At 38.8% G+C, this 19235-nt stretch overlaps 1 protein-coding gene across 12 annotated transcripts in view; it reads right to left on the reverse strand.

The window, feature by feature from the left end:
* Lrrc7 (leucine rich repeat containing 7) overlaps positions 1–19235 on the reverse strand; it is a 461164-nt gene that overhangs the window by 101089 nt on the left and 340840 nt on the right. For all 12 annotated transcript variants that reach the window (XM_029475024.1, XM_029475018.1, XM_029475023.1 and 9 more), the window contains 3 exons: positions 16003–16075; positions 4780–4909; positions 3259–3374 (listed from right to left, as the gene is read on the reverse strand). In XM_029475024.1, the coding sequence (XP_029330884.1) occupies positions 3259–3374; positions 4780–4909; positions 16003–16075 (319 nt within the window). The remainder of the gene's footprint in view (positions 1–3258; positions 3375–4779; positions 4910–16002; positions 16076–19235) is intronic.

Consider the following 19235-nt stretch of genomic DNA (forward strand, 5'->3'; position numbering starts at 1 on the left):
TCTCACCAGACAGCTCACAACTGCTTTTAATTCCAACTTCAGGAGTCCTTCATATACGTGGCACCACACACACACACACACACACACACACACACACACACCACACACCACACCAACACACCACATTTACACACACTACATACACACACACACAAACACACCACATACATAGATACACACACACACACACACACACACACACACACACACACACACAGAATATTAAAAACCCAATATGTACACCAAAGGTGGCTTCCACTGGCATACATAAACACACATATAAATACAAATAAAACTAAAATCTTGAAGCTCCTAAAGTCATTCTTATACCCCAGTGTTGATCGTCTTTTTCTCATAGCTGGAGTACACAATGATGTTCTACCAACTCAGGAGAATCTTCTTCATAGTCCCTACTGTCATGCCTCTCTACACTAAATCCCACAGTTCTTTAGTGCTTAAATGCCACTTTCTCATGAGCAAGGTTTTCTTGTGTCTCACGTAATCTACTTAACTTAGTCTCGTCTTAGGGTGCCTTGCACTTGCCTGCATAGAACATTTCACAATTTCACATGTGACTATTTTTGTGGTTATTTGTTTACTATCTAATATCCTCACAAAACTGTAGTTTCCAGAAGTTTAAGGGCCATGATATCTTATATCTAAATCACTTCAGAGTTCCCAAAGTGATGCTAATATCTGGAAAGTGTATGGCTATTGTCTTTCCTCCTTTGTATATTGCATAGTAGACACGGCAAAAGGGAATCTTTAAAAATAGTATTTTGGAGATAGGTGAAGTTTGGCCTCAATGGTAGCATTTGTTTAAATGTGGCTTCAACCTGTGGAAACCCAAAAAGAGAAACATCTACTTCAGTGTGCTCTTGATGTCTTCAAACTAGTGTGTGGTCAGTACCTTCTGGTCACCTGAGTGACCAACACTTCTGAGCTATAGAGCTAGCAGCACAAACACACTCACAGTAACATCCACAGCAGGCTCATCTCCAAACATACATTCTACACAAAATGTGCAATGAAATTTCTGTAAGTCTCCTGTATATTAGTATCCTATTCACCAACTGACAAATTTACTTTTAGAAAAGTACAAAATGTCACAATGATTAATAAGGAGTTAATTAGTGTCTAAAAGTAACCAGGCACTTTAAAATAATTTAGTAAATATGAAAAGAGGTTGGCCACCAGTGAAAACATTACCAGAGTGTGTAGTAGGCAGAGATCTTAGGGGGACTACCTAAATCTTATGAACTAATGAACATCTGTAAAATATAAATAAGAACACAAACAAAGGAGGTCTTAACTCATATCACGGTTCTTTCCTGGCAGAATTACAACTTTAATTTCAAACTCAATTACCCACACAAGTTGTTTAAATTCACTTAGGCCAGAATCTGTAAAATAAGATTTGTGAGGTGGGGTAATGTTTTTGATATTATACACAGTTAAATTAAAAGGTGCCACCAAGTTCTACATCAGTAAAACTCTTCTAATGTTCACATCATGTTCATAGTTGTCCCTAAGGAGTCATCACTGTGGGTCCTAATGTGTAGTACAGAGAGAAGAATATGACAGAGAGCAGGGATCTTGTTTCTTAATGCTCGCCCAGTGGTCTTTTATGAATGAACAGGGCATTGGCCAAGACCTTGCAGCTGACAACAAAACAGTCACTGTTTCTGGCTACAGTGGCAATTCTACAAGTCGATTACATTTTAAGCACAAATTTACAATAGATCACTACTTACTATAGCACTTCTCAGTTAAGGTTTTTCTAAGCACCTCATTTTCTGTGGCAACACTAACTTTGACTTCATATTTCACTATGCATTGACCATATTCACCCCCAGATTGATTCACTGATGGAATAATTAACTGAAAATATTAACATGGTTGTGTTGCAACTACAATACTACAGGATAAGTATAACTAACATCATTTTTTCCCCTGATAAGGTATTTTTAACTTCTGGCTTTGTGAGTCTCTGATGTCTTATATATATGTGTGTGTGTGTGTGTGTGTGTGTGTGTGTGTGTGTGTGTGTGTATTTCTTCAGCATCCACAAATGTGTCTGACCTATGGCAAGTGCTGAAGTCTACTAGATTTGCTAGGTTAGGATAATCAACATATCAATACTTCCATCAGGTATGCGGAGAAACAGGAGAGAGACCCAGAGGGCCAGGAATGAATGGAAATCTGCAGCTGCTGGGGGTCGGGGGTAAGGGAACTCTTTAGGAAGTCCCAGAGACCTGGCATAAGGGAGGCTTCCAGGAGTAAATGAGGGTGACCTTAGCCAAAAGCCTAACAGTGGGGACATGTAGCCATGCAGGACCAACAGTAGAGGGATAAGGACACCAACCCACCCACAACATTTTCCATCCCAAATTTATCCTGTCTAAAAGAAATACAGGGACAAAGATGGAGTGGAGATTGAAGGAATGACCAACCGATAACTAGTCCAACTTGAAGCTCATCCCAGGGGGCAAGAGCCAATCCCTGACACTACTAATGATACTCTTATGCTTACAGACAAGAGCCTAGCATAACTGTCTTCTAAGAGCTCTACCCAGCAGCTGATGGAAACATATGCAGATACTCACATCCAAATATTGAAGGGAGGTTGGGGGCATTTATGGAAGAGTTGGGGGAAGTATTGAAAGCTCTGAAGGGGAGGGGAACACCACAGAAGGACCAAGAGTCAACTAGCCTGAACCCCTGGGAGCTTGCAGAGACTGAGCCAATAACCAAAGAAGAACACACATGGGCTTGAACGAGACCCTGACACAGGTGTAGCAGATGTGTAGCTCAGTCTCTATGTGGTCCCCCCAACATCTGGCCTCAGTGACAGAGAATGCGTCTACCCTGGCAGAGAATTGAGGTGCCAGGGTGGGGGAATACTTGGGAAGACACCCTCTCAGAGGAGAAGGGAAGGGGGGATGGAAGGAGGGTCTCTGTGAGGATCTCTATGAATTGTAGTTTAATTTTTGTTTCTTCATAAGAAGAGGGTTCACCTTATTTTTTGTCCATTTTACTCAGAATGCGACTCATTACTTGCTGCAATGGGCTAACCTGTGGCTTTGGATCAGAGTTGACTAGATATTCTTATCTGTCGCTATGCAGACCGGGTTGGCCTACAACTCACAGAGACTCAGCTGTCTCTGCCTCCTGGGTGTTGGGATTAAAGGGCTGTACCACCACATCTGGCTTCAACATTTGGCTTCATAACTTACTTTTATCAAGCAATTTACATACCTATTATCACTTAGATTTAAGACACGCAGTCTCTGCATCTGCCCAATTTCTTCAGGAAGAAATTCTAGCTTATTGGAGCGTAGAGACATAACGGTGACATTCTTACAGCTTCCAATCTGCAGGTGGCAAAAGGAAGTGGTGTTTATAATGTACTGTCTCTTGTACAGAATTCTCGAACAAATAAAAGTATACTTAGTATAGAAAAAGTATAGAAAAGAATCACAAAGAACTGTTACTGCATATTAGTTTCTCTAGTGTTCAAAACAATTTAGCTCTCTCTCTCTTGTTCTCTCTCTCTCTCTCTCTCTCTCTCTCTCTCTCTTTCTTTCTTTTTTTGAGACAATGTTTCACACTGTAGTCCATGCTAACCCAAGATTCACAATATTTGTCAAGCTGGCTTGAACGCAAGGTGATCCTCCTGTATATGTCCCCTGAGCACTGGGATAGTAGGAGTGTACCATCACAGTTAGCCTAGAGATACCTTTATCATTTTAATGTCTCAACATACGTAATGTGGTGTACTTATTGCCTTATGTTTTTATAATATTGCTCTTTACAGTGGTGTTTGCCTTTAAATATGACAGTAACATGTATCTTTGTTTTGTTTTTGTTTTTGTTTTTGTTTTTGTTTTTGTTTTTGTTTTTGAGACAGGGTTTCTCTGTGTAGCCCTGGCTGCCCTGGAACTCACTCTGTAGACCAGGCTGGCCTATAACTCAGAAATCCGCCTGCCTCTGCCTCCTGAGTGCTGGGACTAAAGGCATGTGCCACCACACCCAGCAGTAACATGTATCTTATATTCTTTCACATATTAAAAATAGTTTTCTTAATAATGTAAATGTTCAAACATTCGGTGGCCTTTCTACATGATTACTAATCTGTTTAAAACCAGACAGCACACATATTCAATGATGCTCTTGATAATTCCTCAGAAAATCTAATTTTATGTCATATTATGTGATACTTGCCATTTTTACTAATTATGCTTTATTCTAAAATAATGACATAGTTATTATTCTATCATTGTGGAAATTTGTAGTAGAAAGCTTTAAATTAAAAATATACTTTACATTTTTTTCTGAACATTAATAAGTAAAATCCAGTTTAGAGATAAAATTAAAAGAATCTCTTCATGTAACCAGAAACTAAAATAGTTACAAGAAACATCAAGCCTCACAGACATAATAAAAACGTACTCTTTTACTTCAGAAGTAGAGATGCAATTATCCTGACTGCTGTGTATAACTATTCTTAAAAGTAAAGTAAATAAATGATCCAAAATTGCATCTCTTAGCATTGATTAACATATTTTACTTTTCCTTACTTGCAAAATTTAGTCCATACATCATATGGAGTTCATAACTCAAAAAAGCAATTAGCATACATCTACATAAACAGATAGGCAATGCCTATATATTTTCACAGTTCAACTCATAAATCTATCCTGCGATTGCACCTGTTAGGATTTCATTTAAAAACAGATTCATCGACAGTTAATTGATAGAAATAAGCTTGCTTCTCACTTCTCTTGGCAACTCTGGGAGGAAATTCTCATCGACCGCTAATGTTCGAAGGCTGTGCAGGTAACCAATGGTGGGAGGGAGGGACTCCAGCTCGTTGCAGCTGCAGTCAAATTCTTCTAATAAAGATAAGCTGAGAAGTTAAAACACAGCGTTAGACATCCTAAAGGTTATGTGTTAAGGAAAAAAAGAGGTTTGAAAAAGCCACATGTCCAAATTCACCAAATATTATTAAACGAGGATGGCACAATAGTGTATAAATCAATCTAGTTAGTGAGTACAGTGGAAAGGATCAAATGCCACCACATACATGGCTGCAATTGTCATTTATTTGCAACCCTCAGGACGACACAAAAGATAGTTTACAACTTAGGTGTTGTTGACAACAGGAGGCTTGGATTGAGCACCTGTGATTGGAGGGGCAGAAGGTGAGGGGAGCAGAGAGAAAGATGGAACCAAGGGTGAGCTGCTCCAGATTTCACTAAGTGCTTTAGAGTCTAGACTCCATTAATAGCTCCCCTTGTAAAAGTGAATAAAATATATACCTTTAAAAGTCATTTTACAGATGGTGAAATTGAGGCTTACAGAGAGCAAGGAATATGTTCCCAGCCACACAAAGCAGCAAATCTGGCACACAGCTTGCTTGACTCCATCATCCCACCTGTCAGGCAGACATGCCCAGCATGGAGGTGTATGTGTTTGAATAACACAGTACTTAAAATATACCAAGTTTTACACAGTGGCTCAGATTTTGGTGCCTCTTGAAGTAATGGGCCTTTCCCTGTCCATGATTGGCATTTGAAACAGAATAAGAGGCAATGCCTTCAAATGGGCATAACTCTTCATTTTGTCCTAGTCCCCAGCACTGCACACTTAGTCATGTGGTGCACAACTTCTGAGGAAAGCCACTCAGAATTGGCTGGTCTTCACATGGACACATGTGCTTGCATTACCCCACAAATGTAGTGGCATTCACATGAGCATACACCATCTCCCACATTTGAGTGTAGTACAACAGAAATTTCTAGCACTGTGGAAATAACTGCAAGATTTGAACAGATCTATAGGAGAAATAATTAAACAGAGGAATGTTGACACCATTATAGAATCCTAGATAGGCTGTCAGAGGCTCTTCATGAGGGAAATGTAACCTACATTACAGAGGAAATGACCCAGAAGAAGTACTGGTGAGGGAGGGACTGTCTAAGATATATCATAACAATGAGACCACAGAGAATCAACGTTTGGAAATGGATCCAAACAACAACAGCAACAACAACAACTTCTTCTTCTTCTTCCTCCTCCTCCTCCTTCTTGTTCTTGTTCTTCTTGTTCTTCTTGTTCTTCATCCTCCTCCTCCTCCTCCTCCTCCTCCTCTTCTNTCTTCTTCTTCTTCTTCTTCTTCTTCTTCTCTCTCTCTCTCTCTCTCTCTCTCTCTCTCTCTCTCTCTCTCTCTCTCTCTCCTCTCTCTCAACAGGGTTTCTCTGCATATCTCCAGCTGTCCTGAAACTGGCTCTGTAGATCAGTCTGGCTTGAACTCATTGAGATCCACCTGCCTTGGCCTCTTAGTGCTGGGATTAAAAGTGTGCACCACTACACCTGGTGATCCAAACTTCTTAAGGATGATGGTAATCCACTGAGGAAAAGAAATATGTTGGATGTTTATCATGTGTATCAAAACTTGCTGGTCAAGGTCTTCCTGGTGAATTTTCACAAAACGAAATGAATCTTTAATTCTCAATATTCTTAATGGCCATGTACTAAGTAAATATCAGTCTTACTAATTTTCCCATTTTGTTATACATTCATGATTTTCTGTTAGAGTATTTAATTTCACAACAGATAGATAAAAGAAAGAGTTTTTGTTGAAAAGTCATGCACAGTGTCAAAATGCGTGATCATTCCTATGGTCCCAGTTATAATGTAATTTATGTTGAGAAATATGTATCTGATATACTGATATCCAACCAGCTTCAGGCACAGAACTCTTAAAACTCTTGGTGTGGTCAAAGGCAAGGTGTCTTTTTGTGTACTAATAAGAAGACTTATGACTGAGAACTCCTGCATAGCTTCAGAAGACGTGTGTATCATGTAAGGTAACCATGTGATTTTAGGGTTGGAATGTCCAGCCACTCTTGACCTCTGGGGAGGGGAAAGAAGTCAAAATTGATCTGATCACCAAAAGCCATGACATAGTCAATTATGTTTACAAAATAAAAATCTCAATAAAATGCCAAAAGGACAGGTTCATACAGCTTCCAACTGCTGAGCACATGAAGTTCTTGGAAGGAGGTATGACAAAGAGGCACTAGAGTCTGTGTCCCTTTGAAAATACTTTTCCCTGCACACATTCTCATGTGGTTATTCATCTGTGCCCTTGCAATATAACTTACAGCCATTTTCTGATTTCTCTGATCCATTCTATGAAAACAAAACAAAACAAAATAAAAAACAAAACAGTGGACCTGAGAAGGTGATTCCAAGAACTACCTGTTTACAAGTAGTTAGTCAGGGTTTGTGTTGATCCCTGGTTGGAGGGGAGTGACTGAGCCTTTATCTATGTCTTCTGATTTTTAACTAAAGAAAAATGGGGAAAAATGGGTGTGAATTCATTTAAATCGTAGCACCTTAATTAGGGTCTAATGACAACTGAAGAACTATTTTGTGTGGTAAAAGACCATAGATTTTAGTTATCAGTCTTGGTCTCTGTTCAAAATACCATAGCAAAAGCATTTAAAAAATAGTACCATGCTACCATAAAATTAGAGAATTATTTTATTAAAAAGATATCAGTCTTTGCCCTATGCAGTAGACAGAATGAATTAAGAGCCTGGCAATTATTTGAGATCTTTGGATTATGAAGTAGAACTGATGGGCACAAATACTCATTTCTCAATGACCTCTAAAATCCCTAAGATTTAAACCTATAAAACATAATGCCAGCTTATTTTATGAATGATTAGCTGGTTAAAGTCACTAAAGGTGTTTTAATGCAGGCACTTGTATAAAATCAGTCATCACATCTTATCAGGTACCAATGGTATTAATAGAAATGAAATATAAAGAACAGACCAAAATAGACAGTAGAAATCTATGTCTATAACTTTACATGTTAAAAGTGAAAACAAGCATTAGGTATTTTTAAAGTAGTGCTTTCTAAATTTCAGTATCATGTGCACCCTCAGGAAAATCTGATAAGATGCAGATTCTGATGTTGTGGTTATGGATGGGACCACACTGCACCAGTAACAGTAGCTGGGATACACATGTGCTGTGGGGCCATGAAGGTGTAAAATAAAGCTCCTGCAAATCTTTCAAGAGCAAGACATAACATTCATATCTTAGACATACCAGTAACATTTGTGGGCATTTGTGGGCCTCAGCTCTCTCAGCACCAGTGACCAGAATGGCAGGGAATGCCTTCATCCCATTTCTGAAGCTGTGCTCTGGGCACATACACCTGTTCTCCAGTTTAGTTTGGTCTTCAGGAGATTCCTGGCTAGAAAGATAATTCTGGATTCCTGGTCCTCAGTTACAGAGTGAATAGAGGAAGGAATGTGGACATGTCAAATAGAGAATCTATAATCCACTTCAATGTTATTTATGGCTAGTGAAGGTATAATGAATGTAGTTACTAATAAACAGGAACAAAAGATTTTGAGCTTCATCTTAATGTATCTTTAACTCTTAACAGAGTAATGTGGTCCTTGAGAGCTAAGTGAACTCAAATGGGCAACACCCAATCTATAAAGGTTCAATAAGTGGTAAGTGTACATTAACTCTTGGTGTAGAGGTCAGACTCCATTAACACTACACAGCAGATGCTAGAAATCATACTGAGGAATCAAAGCCTGAAACATGCAAATGTTAAGGGAAATTTACTTAGTTAAATTTGACTATTTCATTAAATAAAACTGCTAATAAATTATCAACAATTGTTTAGTAGTTTGTGGGAAGCACATAAACAAAGTCTATTTAATATATCTGAAGATCTTTTGGATAGAGAGAAGGAGGGGGAGGGAGATCAGAGAGAGAGGGAGAGGGAGAGGGAGGGAGGGAGGGAGGGAGGGAGAGAGAGAGAGAGAGAGAGAGAGAGAGAGAGAGAGAGAGAGAGAGAGAGAGAGAGAGAATTGTTAAACTGATATTACAGATGTAAAAGACTCAGGGCAGACGCCAAGGTTCAGACAGTGACTGAAGCTGTAGTCCTCACTTATGAGCAGCAGAAGGGGTATCTATCTGGTCAATTGTCAATTGGGTAGTAGAGGTGCCAGTAGAGCTTAGCCAGGTCTGTAGGGTCGAAGTGAACAGGAATGAAGTAAAACCCACCAAGCCCTTCTAGGGCAAGAGGGACATTGATTTAATTTTGTTCTACTTTTTAAAATGCGTTTCTCTTAGCTGTTCACTAGTTGTATTCAATAATGGGTTCATCATGACATGCTCATACATGTATGTAAAATATATTCACCCCTTTTTGCTCTCCCCACCCTTCCTTTCTCAGATGGCCCTTCTACCTTTCCACTTATTCTTTCTTAAAACCTAATTCTTCATATAATAAAAAATGTGATTTCCATTATTCTTATTTCAGATATTATAAATCAATTCACTTTAATTTGGCCTAGGGATTAAGTCTTAGATCCCATCCTTAATGTTCCCACTAAGCTTTGGTAAATTGTGGGGCTGATTCTAAACAGTGACAAGACATTAACAGACTTCAGTCAGATTAACTCTCTATTGTTAATGGAAGAAGCCTATTCATTTTCAGGTCTAAATTACCATCTGAGTTGGGTTTGGCCAAACTGAGGAGGAGGCTGTGACTTCTAGAAGTACTGTCCAGATCCCAGCAGTTCCTATCATTACACAGACAAAACACTACTTTGTCACCCCTCCAGAGCAGCTACAAGCTTTCACTTTCTTTGCTCTCTAGGAAGCCAATTAGATTGATTGAAGAGAAAGACTGTGAAAAGGTATTTCTGATTGCATGAGAAAATTATCAACAGAATGCAAACTACTGCCTCACCACTTTTTAGTGGAAAACAGAAAATGACTCTGCCTACGTACCTTTTTTTTTTTTTTATAAATAATTAAATTCCACATGCTCCAAATGATACTAAACAATTCTAAAGTATTGTCTGACCAGTCAAAGCTACAGAAATATTTCATGCATGTGGGAGTGAGTAGGCACAATTTCAGTTTAGCTATAGTAAGATGCTGTGGCCTGGTGGGGGCAGTAGGAGAGATAGATGTGCCTCATAGGTATCATAATAACCTTTGTACTTTAAATTTTTATGTATTTTAATATCACAAGTGAATTCCCTGTGATTACTTTTTTTTGTTTTTCTCAATAACCTGTGAATGCATGTGAAGTCATCTATCATTGGGACAATATGCTTAATTTCTGCACTTCAAATTTCTCTAATACTTTCAACTTGTAATCAAACACAGTGGTGCAGTGCAGCCATCGTGCAGTGCAGCCATCTTTCTGTGAGTGTCAGATGGAATTATGACAGTTGTTTGGAAAGATGATAATGGGGCTGAAGGATTTTTACTGCTAAACTTGGGAGAGTGGCTCCATTGCAGAGCTCTTGTCTGCCATGTGTGAAGCCATGTGACTGGCCCTTACACACAAAACAAATGAAACAGCAAAACAAAAACAACAAAATGAAGCAGAACCATGGTTGCTTGATCACACACTAACACATAGTATGATTGTACTTGGATGTATGGTAATGCCGGTGTAGGCAGACCTACTGTGCTGCTAGTCACACAGAATGCAACACATCCAAAGTTGTACAGCAGACACTCCAGATAAGGACAGTAAACGGTCTACTGTGTAAAGTGTTTACTAGGCTATGCTCTTTATCAGTATTTTGGAGGGTATTCCTTCAACTTCTTCAAAAGTTCAGTGTTGCACCTGTGGAAGAAAGTGCCTCTGTGATGTTCACACAGTGATAAAACACATGTCCTTGTTGTCAAGTGATTCCTGGTTGCTCCATGACTCTGAACAGCTTATTCCTGAATAAACTATAAAAGACTAAATGACTGAGTTGATAGCTCAGTGGATAAAGTTTACTATTCAAATATGAGGAGCTGAATGTGGGTCTCCATCACCCATATAAATAGGCTTGTCTTGTGGCTTTCACACTCAGATGCACATACAAGCATGTGCACCCTCACACACTTTCATACACATATAAATATACACATACACACACACACACATATATATATATATATATATATATATATATATATATATATACACAAAAGCCTGGGAAATACTACACATCTCATTTATTAACACTACACTTTAAAGGTTCCAAATGTGTATATTATAGATTGAATAGTTATTTTCTTCCAAAGGTTCTGCCCTGCCCAATGCCATTGGATTGGGACATGGGGCTTTTGGGAGGTGGTGGAATTATATACAGCCAAAAGACTGATGAGAGAGCATCTTCACACTCCCCTGGGCAAAGGAGATGTCACATGACCATAATAGCATCTCAGCTGCTAGCCAGCCTTGAGAAGAACACTGTGATAAAGACTGCATTGCTAGGTACAGACTCTACAGCCATCAAAATGCATGTGTGTTGTTTCAGACCTCAATGGCGCTATTGCTTCAAGGAGATGAAGAGACACATCATCACTACATTCCCAAGGGAAAACAGAGGATTTTTCTTGGGAATGATGAGGTCAGACCTTCATGCTTGGCTGGCAGTCTCTTTACTGACCGAGTCATTTCTCCAGCCCTGAATTACACTTACATGCAAAGTAAGTACATTTTCCTGAATCAAACCAAACCAGACCAGACCAGACCAGACCAGACCAGACCAGACCAGACCAGACCAGACCAGACCAGACCAAACCAAACCAAACCAAACCAAACCAAACCAAACCAAACCAAACCAAGTAAAACAAATACCCCCTCAACAAAACTAAACCAGAACCCTGGAGGAGTGCCATTGTTTTATTCCTATTATAGTCAGTACTGATTTTCAAGTTAGTTTTAGAGGACTGGCACTTTCCTTATTACTTCCCTGAAACAATAATCAAAGGAATATAATAACACTAAAAGTCTCTGAAAAACGAGTTATTATGATGGAATTCTCAACCTCTGCCCCTGTAAACCCAGCCATCGACCTTTGAATTAAGTGTTCCCATTTATCTTTGGTAAGTATCTCTCACACATTTAGGAGAGTTACCAATTTTAGCGAAAAGAAAATTAAGTATGTGTTAACCTGGCACCCACTTCACTTGCATAATTTTCCCATTTTTTTTTCCATTTTGTATTTTCATTCTGAGTCAAGGCAATTAGCGAAAAGTCAGAACATTAGAGTTCTAAATAGAAAGACACATCCATTACCCACTCTTTCAGCTTGATACTCTCTACCTCTTAACAACTAGCACAGATCCACAGAGAACTCCAGAGAAACAATTTACTAAAAGCAAATTTGACGCCATCATTTGTAGAAGCTTTATACTATTTTGGAGCTGGGATTTAGAAAATATCTTAATTGAGATTCATTATACAATTTATGAATTGGAACTGAGGAGTAAGATAATCTATAAAACAAGCTGTAATAAACTGTGAGGGATGGAGTGTAAAAAAGACAGGCTTGGCAGCACTTCCATGAAGGAACCACATGGAGAAAGAATATTTTATGGTGGACATTTTGGTAAGGAGTATAAGGGAATCACAAACAGGTAGTGTTTAAAGTCAGGTCTAGAACCTTGAGACCCAGGGCTGTCTGTGTATCAGATGTCTCCTGGACAACTGCAATTGGTACAGAACTCTAAGCCCTATTATTCCTATTAGACAAGAATTTGTCTATCAAACAGGATTCCCAGGAGCCTGTGGTGGATGATGTAGTCTAAAGGCACAGACTTACAAGATGCAAAGCAGTAAGTCTTAGGAAAAGTAGTAGAGACTGTTCCATGTAACATGTAAGACAGGACCAAGGAGTCAGACAAAGTTTGTCTCAATGGAAGTTGAGAACAAGGGAAACCTAGACACAGGAAGGGCAGTGAGACTGATGTGTGTCAGTTGTCATGATCAGGCCAGCCTAACCTGTGTTTACGTATTTTATCAAGCACACTTTTAAGTTTATAACATTAACTGGTAGTTTCTCCAGTAACTGGCATAAAATCTGTATCGACAAAGCCTGCACATCTTCATTCTCTCCCTCTCTTTGTGAACCATGAAGTTTAATTTGGGATGTCTACAGAAGCATGGGTAACCCCGTCATTACAGAAGTATGGGCAACTTATCAGAAGCTGACACTGAAAATAATTTCTCTATTTCCCCCAGCAACCACTAACTGCCTATAGATCTTCAGGAAGTTGTGGGGCAAGCCTACATTTTGCATCCCAGGGAGTCAAGGAGGGTGGTGTTTATGCTTGGATGTGAAATGTTCCTCCAAATTGCTAAAGGCTGCATCCCTAGTGTAGTGTATTAGTGGCAGAGCTCTGGGAAGCAGCTGGATCATGGGGGTTCTAACCATGTAAATGGACTTATGCATGGATGGATCCAGAGCCTAATGGGTGACTGAGGTGGTAGAAGCTTTAGGAGGTGAGTCCATGTGGGGAATAGTCAAGAGTATGTTGTCCCCATTCTGTTTCTCTCACTCTGCTTCTGAGCTACTGTGAGGTTTGCAGCTTTGCTTTTCTGACACTCACAGTGTTCTGCTGCATCACAGGATCAGAGCAACAGAGCCATGTGACCATGCCTTGAGCCCACTGATGCAGATAGCAAAAATGAACTTCCTCTTTTAAGTTGATTTTCTCATAATGATGGACCAGCACAAGTGGCTACTATACATAGTACTCTGACACCAGAAAGACAGTCTAAGACTAGAGAGGGTAATGGTGGATGATAGTGTTTTTTGGTTCCTGAGGTGTGCAGTAGGGAAAGTGTCACATCTGACAACAAAGCCTGGAAGTGACATTGGGAATGTACACTCGAGGGTAAAGCCTGTGACCATGGACTTCTAGGAACTCTGCTTTCTCAGCTGTGAATCTTCACATATTGTTCAGAACACATTTCTCCAGGACAACACCTTTATCCTTTCATCATAAATTAGACTTCTTCATGGTCATTATCTTGTGAGCCACTAGGGGTGTTGCCTGGACCTAAGGACACTTGACCAACTAGTTACAGTAGCCTGAGAGTGAATCTCTGTGTATATACAGTCCATGATGATCAAGGGCAATGACAGTAACAGTCAGTTAAAGCACTAGGTTTCCTTTAAGGAGGCACCTGCCCTGTTCAACTCTTAGATATTGCTTCTTTCATCCAGCACAAGTGTTTCTTCTGGCTTTGTGGCTTCTGAGAATTTCATAAGAACCTGCAGTTTCAACCTGGAGACTCAGTGCTCTATCTTGTTGCTACTTGTAGATATTCTGTTGCTCTATTTACTACCTACCAATCAACTTGAGAGCTGATGGCTGACTGGTGATTATGAGTCTGGTGCTTTTAGACACAATAGTATAAATGCCTGTATTGAGTCACCATTTGACCAGCTCAGGTTTCTCCTCATTTGTAAGTCAAGGAACCTGAGTAAATGCTGATGATGACTAAGCTCAAAGGCCAACTCTAGTTGAGTTTGTGCAACACTACCTGACTGCTGGGAAGGAGGTAGAGAGGCATAGTCCTACACCAACAAGCATGAGACAAATCTTTCACTGGGCAGATGCAGAAACTTAGGGTGTGGACTGCCAGCTTGGGCAGGAACTGGTCCTAAGTATGTCTAGGATTAACCCAGACTCTAGAACCTAGTTTATCTTGGGGATAAGAGGCCAATAGAGGGTGAGAAAATCAAGGAATTGGTTTGTATAAAAAATGCAAAGTTGTAGGCAAAATGCCACTCACAGCCTTTGGTGAAAAATGACTTTGAATTTAGTTCCCTTGCATTTGACCCAGTGAAGAAAGTTCAGTGCCTAAGCATATAATTGGGAAATGAAATTTGAAGGAAATAAAACTGATAAGGAAAATTGCTTTTATTCAAACCTCAAAGAACCACATATCTCTCTGTTAGGAGAAATGGATGTGACTACAGAAGCATACTGGATGGTCTGGATATTTTGTCAGTGTTTGAGGTGTTTACTGGTCTCCAAAATAGAATGCGTAAATTTAAATTTTTGAATTGTTCACTCTTTAGAGGTAAAACTTTCCAGACAAATGGCTGCTTATCCACTTGGTAGAGGACAGATGGGACAAGAAAAGGCAGGGATAAATTCACCATCTATCCTGTATGGTGTTGGCTCTGTCAAGTATCCTTAATAGTAATTAACACAGCTTTGTTTTTTTTTTTTAAACTGACATTTTTCCTTAACTCTGTCATGTGAAAGGGCTTATATACTCCACACCAGGAAGAGGTGGCCAAAACCTGATGGAATGCCCTTGCAAGTATGATCCCACAGGTCTTTGTGCTGGAGATGTCTTGTTCTGATATCTTATTTCATATATTGTCAATAAAATCATGCCAGTGAAACACAGAACATACACAGTCATTAACATATTATAAACTAAATGCTTTTAGCAACTTAAGTTCAAATCAGTTAATAAAAAATGTGCAGTATATTTTATCCTTTAAGGCAATGTTGAGATTTTATCTTTCTTTGAGTTTTTTTTTAAGATTTATTTATTTTATACATATGAATACACTGTTGCTATCTTTAGACACACCAGAAGAGGGCATCAAATTCCATTACAGATGGTTGTGAGCCATTGCTGGGAATTGAACTCAGGACCTCCAGAAGAGCAGTCAGTGCTCTTAACTGCTAAACCACCTATCCAGTCCAAGTTTTTTGTTTTTTGTTTTTTTCAATGTTGGATAAGCAAAATCAAAAAATATATCAAGCTTCTATATATACAAAATCATTAGAGTGTAATTTCAATATATATACATTACCAGGACTTAAAAGCTTGATTCCCTTTTACAAGAAATATTTAACTGAATTTATATCTGCTGCTAAGTATAAAAAAATCAGATACTTTCTGGAAACTACTATTAACAATGTAATTGTAGATCTGATAATCACTTGCTTGAGAAAGGTTCATGATTGGCTATTTTTCATTATGTTTTATAGTAGTAGCTGATTCAGTGGTCAGATATAAAACAGATGTATACAAACATCAACCAAATGAAATACAATCTAAATGAAGGATCTGCAGCTATGTTTGGATATTTCTTGTCACACCCAGGCTGATGGGCTGGTTTGGGTACTTACTTTCCAATTGTGTTGGGTAGCATTGTAAGTTGATTGTCATCTACTTTTAGAGTTGTTAACTTTTTCAGCAATCCTGAAACAGAGAAGAAATTTTATTAATACCTCAGAGCAGGAAATGGCAGAGAAGGAAATCAGTGGATCAGTCATGATGAACACATGGTGTTCTGATTGGCCATGTTCTGCATATTACAACACACATATAGAACACAGACTATCTTTGGGGTTTTGTTGTAAAAATTCACATGTCAATGGGAGTAAATAACATCAAAGAAGACAAGTTCACACACTTGTCAAGAGATGCACTCACATCCCCTTTTCCTGTCTGCAAATGGACTAGTAGAAACATTTTGAGTCAGCTGAGATTTAATATTGAATTAATTCCTAAGCACCAATAACTAATTTTCTTGTTGTGTTACAGACTGGAAATAGATTTAAATGGAGTATAACAGCCAACAAGAGGTAAGGAAGGTCCTGCAATGAACTTCGTATGACTATAGACTTGGAAAATGGCCACACATGAGTCATGATCTGTGTTGGGACAAAAACAGTGTGATTTTTGATGCATCCTGTAGAGCTGGCCAGGGATTAATGTTAGAACTATCTTTTTCATGTGTATGTGTGAGAGATGTATATGCTTTTGTGTATGTGTGCTTGAATGTGTGCATGCATGTGGAGGCCAAGGTTGGTGTCTGGAGTCTTCTAGGATTGCTCTTATATCTTTTTTTCTTTGTTAAGACCAATTATCTCTGTCTTACCTAGACCTGGCTGATTTTTATTTATCTGGCTTTTAGGCTTGCTCTAGGATCCTCTTTCTCTACCTTCTGAGGCTCAGATTACAAGTGGACTACTATTTATCTGGGTGCTTGGGATCTAAAGTCTAGCTCTCACTTGTCTGGCAAGTACTTAACCCTGAGCCATTGCCTTAGTTCCATAACTCCTTATTTTTCACTGTCTAATCTATGCCCTTCACACTTTTTTATGGCGTGCTCTCGTATCACCTTAATGTGCAATCACCACAAAGTAATGGGAGAACAACTACTTTTGGCAAAATCACCACTCTTACCCAGCTATTATACAGCCTGTAAATCAATGTGGCTTAAATAGCCAAACCCAAGAACAGAACATTAGTACTGGGGTAGCTTTTGCTTTATATGAGAACTATATATATATATATATATATATATATATATATATATGCTGTAGATTACTGTGTTCTTCAGAAAGTTTGTCATAAAAATGTTAAATTCATGATCAAACATCTTTTGACGAATGCTAACTTTAAGAAAATTAAACCATTTTCTCTAGCAAAGTTTTTCTAGGATTTTTTGATATAGCAATATGAAGATGTGATCCTCTGAAACTATGCTGAAATTGTTCATGCACATGTGTGTGTGTGTGTGTGTATTTCTGTGCATGTCTCTCTTTGTTTCTATGTCCCCACATGCATATTGTTGTTGACACTAATGCTTTGTTGGTCATAGTGTTGGGTCATGTGACCCCCTTTAGTATTCTGATAGTTTTTTTTTTTTTTTTAAAGCTGGAGGAAGTCACATGAAGTATGAAGTAAAGCCATTTTCTTCAGAAGTGAAAAGGACTGTACTTGCTGTCATGTCCCTATAACAAAATACCTGCAACATGGAAACTTAATTCATCAGTTTGGAAACAATAGCATGTGGGAACCATGACAATCACACTGTGCAAATTTATGGTACCAGGCTCAACATCTACTGGCCTATTCATCTCTGCTTAAAAGGTATCTGAATCATTTTAGCTCCCCTAGCATATATTTTGAAACATCAGCTCTGGGATATAAAAGGACACCCAAGCTTGTTTATGAGTGGAGCCATGAATCACAGTATAATATTTTGTAGCTCACAGCCCTAATCAAACTGCTGTGCTCCAACTGATCAGTGGAGCTATGGGCGTGTTATTGAGCTTCTTTACCTCTGTGCTAGGTCACAAGAAGCTGAGGGTAGATGGCAGGTTGAGCAGAAAGCAGGAAACCAGATCATCATATGCTTTTCCAGAAGATCTGAGGTCTCTGGTATGAAGCAATTGTGAGGGAAATGAGAGGCAGATTTGGATTCAGGCAAATGCTCTCTGTGCAGATTGGAGACATGGCTCTCATATGGATCTTTACACGAGAGACAATCCAGTCCTTTTGGCTTTGCTGGAGTTTGTGTATTTACGTTCACAGATCTATTCTGATGCTCTTGCACTACCCAAGCATTTAATCTGGACTGATTCAGAGCCTTGGTAGAACTCTGATTGTGGGCCAATCACCATCTTCACCAAGGTTTGTGTCTTTTTCTTCCTCCCCTGTGTTCTCTATCTTTTGTATAGACTCCTTTGAGATACTGGCAAAAAGGATGAGGAGAACTATTATTGTGATTGTAGGGATTCTTGTATAGATACATAATTAATATGAATGTATCAAACATTAAAACAGCTTTTTTTTTAATTAAAGTAGACATTTATCTGCCATTTGTACACATTGTAATATAGTGTTTTGAAAGTAAATGGCTGAGTACTCTCCAAGTCTAAGTTCTTACAGGACCTACCATTGATTGAATACTTGGTATGTCAGAGCCTTTCTAATAACATTGTACTAACTAGTGAGCTCCTCAAAATGGGTACATGGTGCTACTCCCATATAGTGATGAGCAAATGGAGCATGGAGATATGTGACTTTCTGAAGGTCACACAGCTGGCAAGCAACTTGAACTCAGGTATCTTGACTGTTAAACCTGTCCTCTAATTATTAAGTGATCGTAGTTTGAAAAGCTAAGACTATGTATCCCCTTTACTGATTTTCCTTGCTATTTAAAAAATTTTTTTTTAAATTAAAATAGTTAGAGGAATCAATAGAGGACATTTCACTCTTTGTGAAAGCAGCAGATGGAGGAACCACACACAAGTAAGAGTGCTTACTGGGTGTGCCTCTCCTCTGTCAACTGACTCTCAGCTGCAGGACTCATGACAGAAATGGAAATTTTGTTTTAGTTGTATTTTATTAATTTTATGGAAATTCTTATATATTATTTTTAAATTTTGTGGTGGCTCAATAGATGATCCATGTTCTAATAAAAAAGAAGAGGTGCCATTTCTCACCCAGTTGGTGTCTGTGGTGTGTGTTGCAGCACTGTACCTTGTCAGCTACAATGGGATATAGAACAAAGCTTTAATGTCTGGTGGTCAATAGGGGAACTCTCCAAGGAATGCTGGTCTGTGTC

Source organism: Mus caroli, chromosome 3 (assembly GCF_900094665.2).
Source record: "Mus caroli chromosome 3, CAROLI_EIJ_v1.1, whole genome shotgun sequence".
Taxonomy (NCBI): Eukaryota; Metazoa; Chordata; class Mammalia; order Rodentia; family Muridae; genus Mus; species Mus caroli.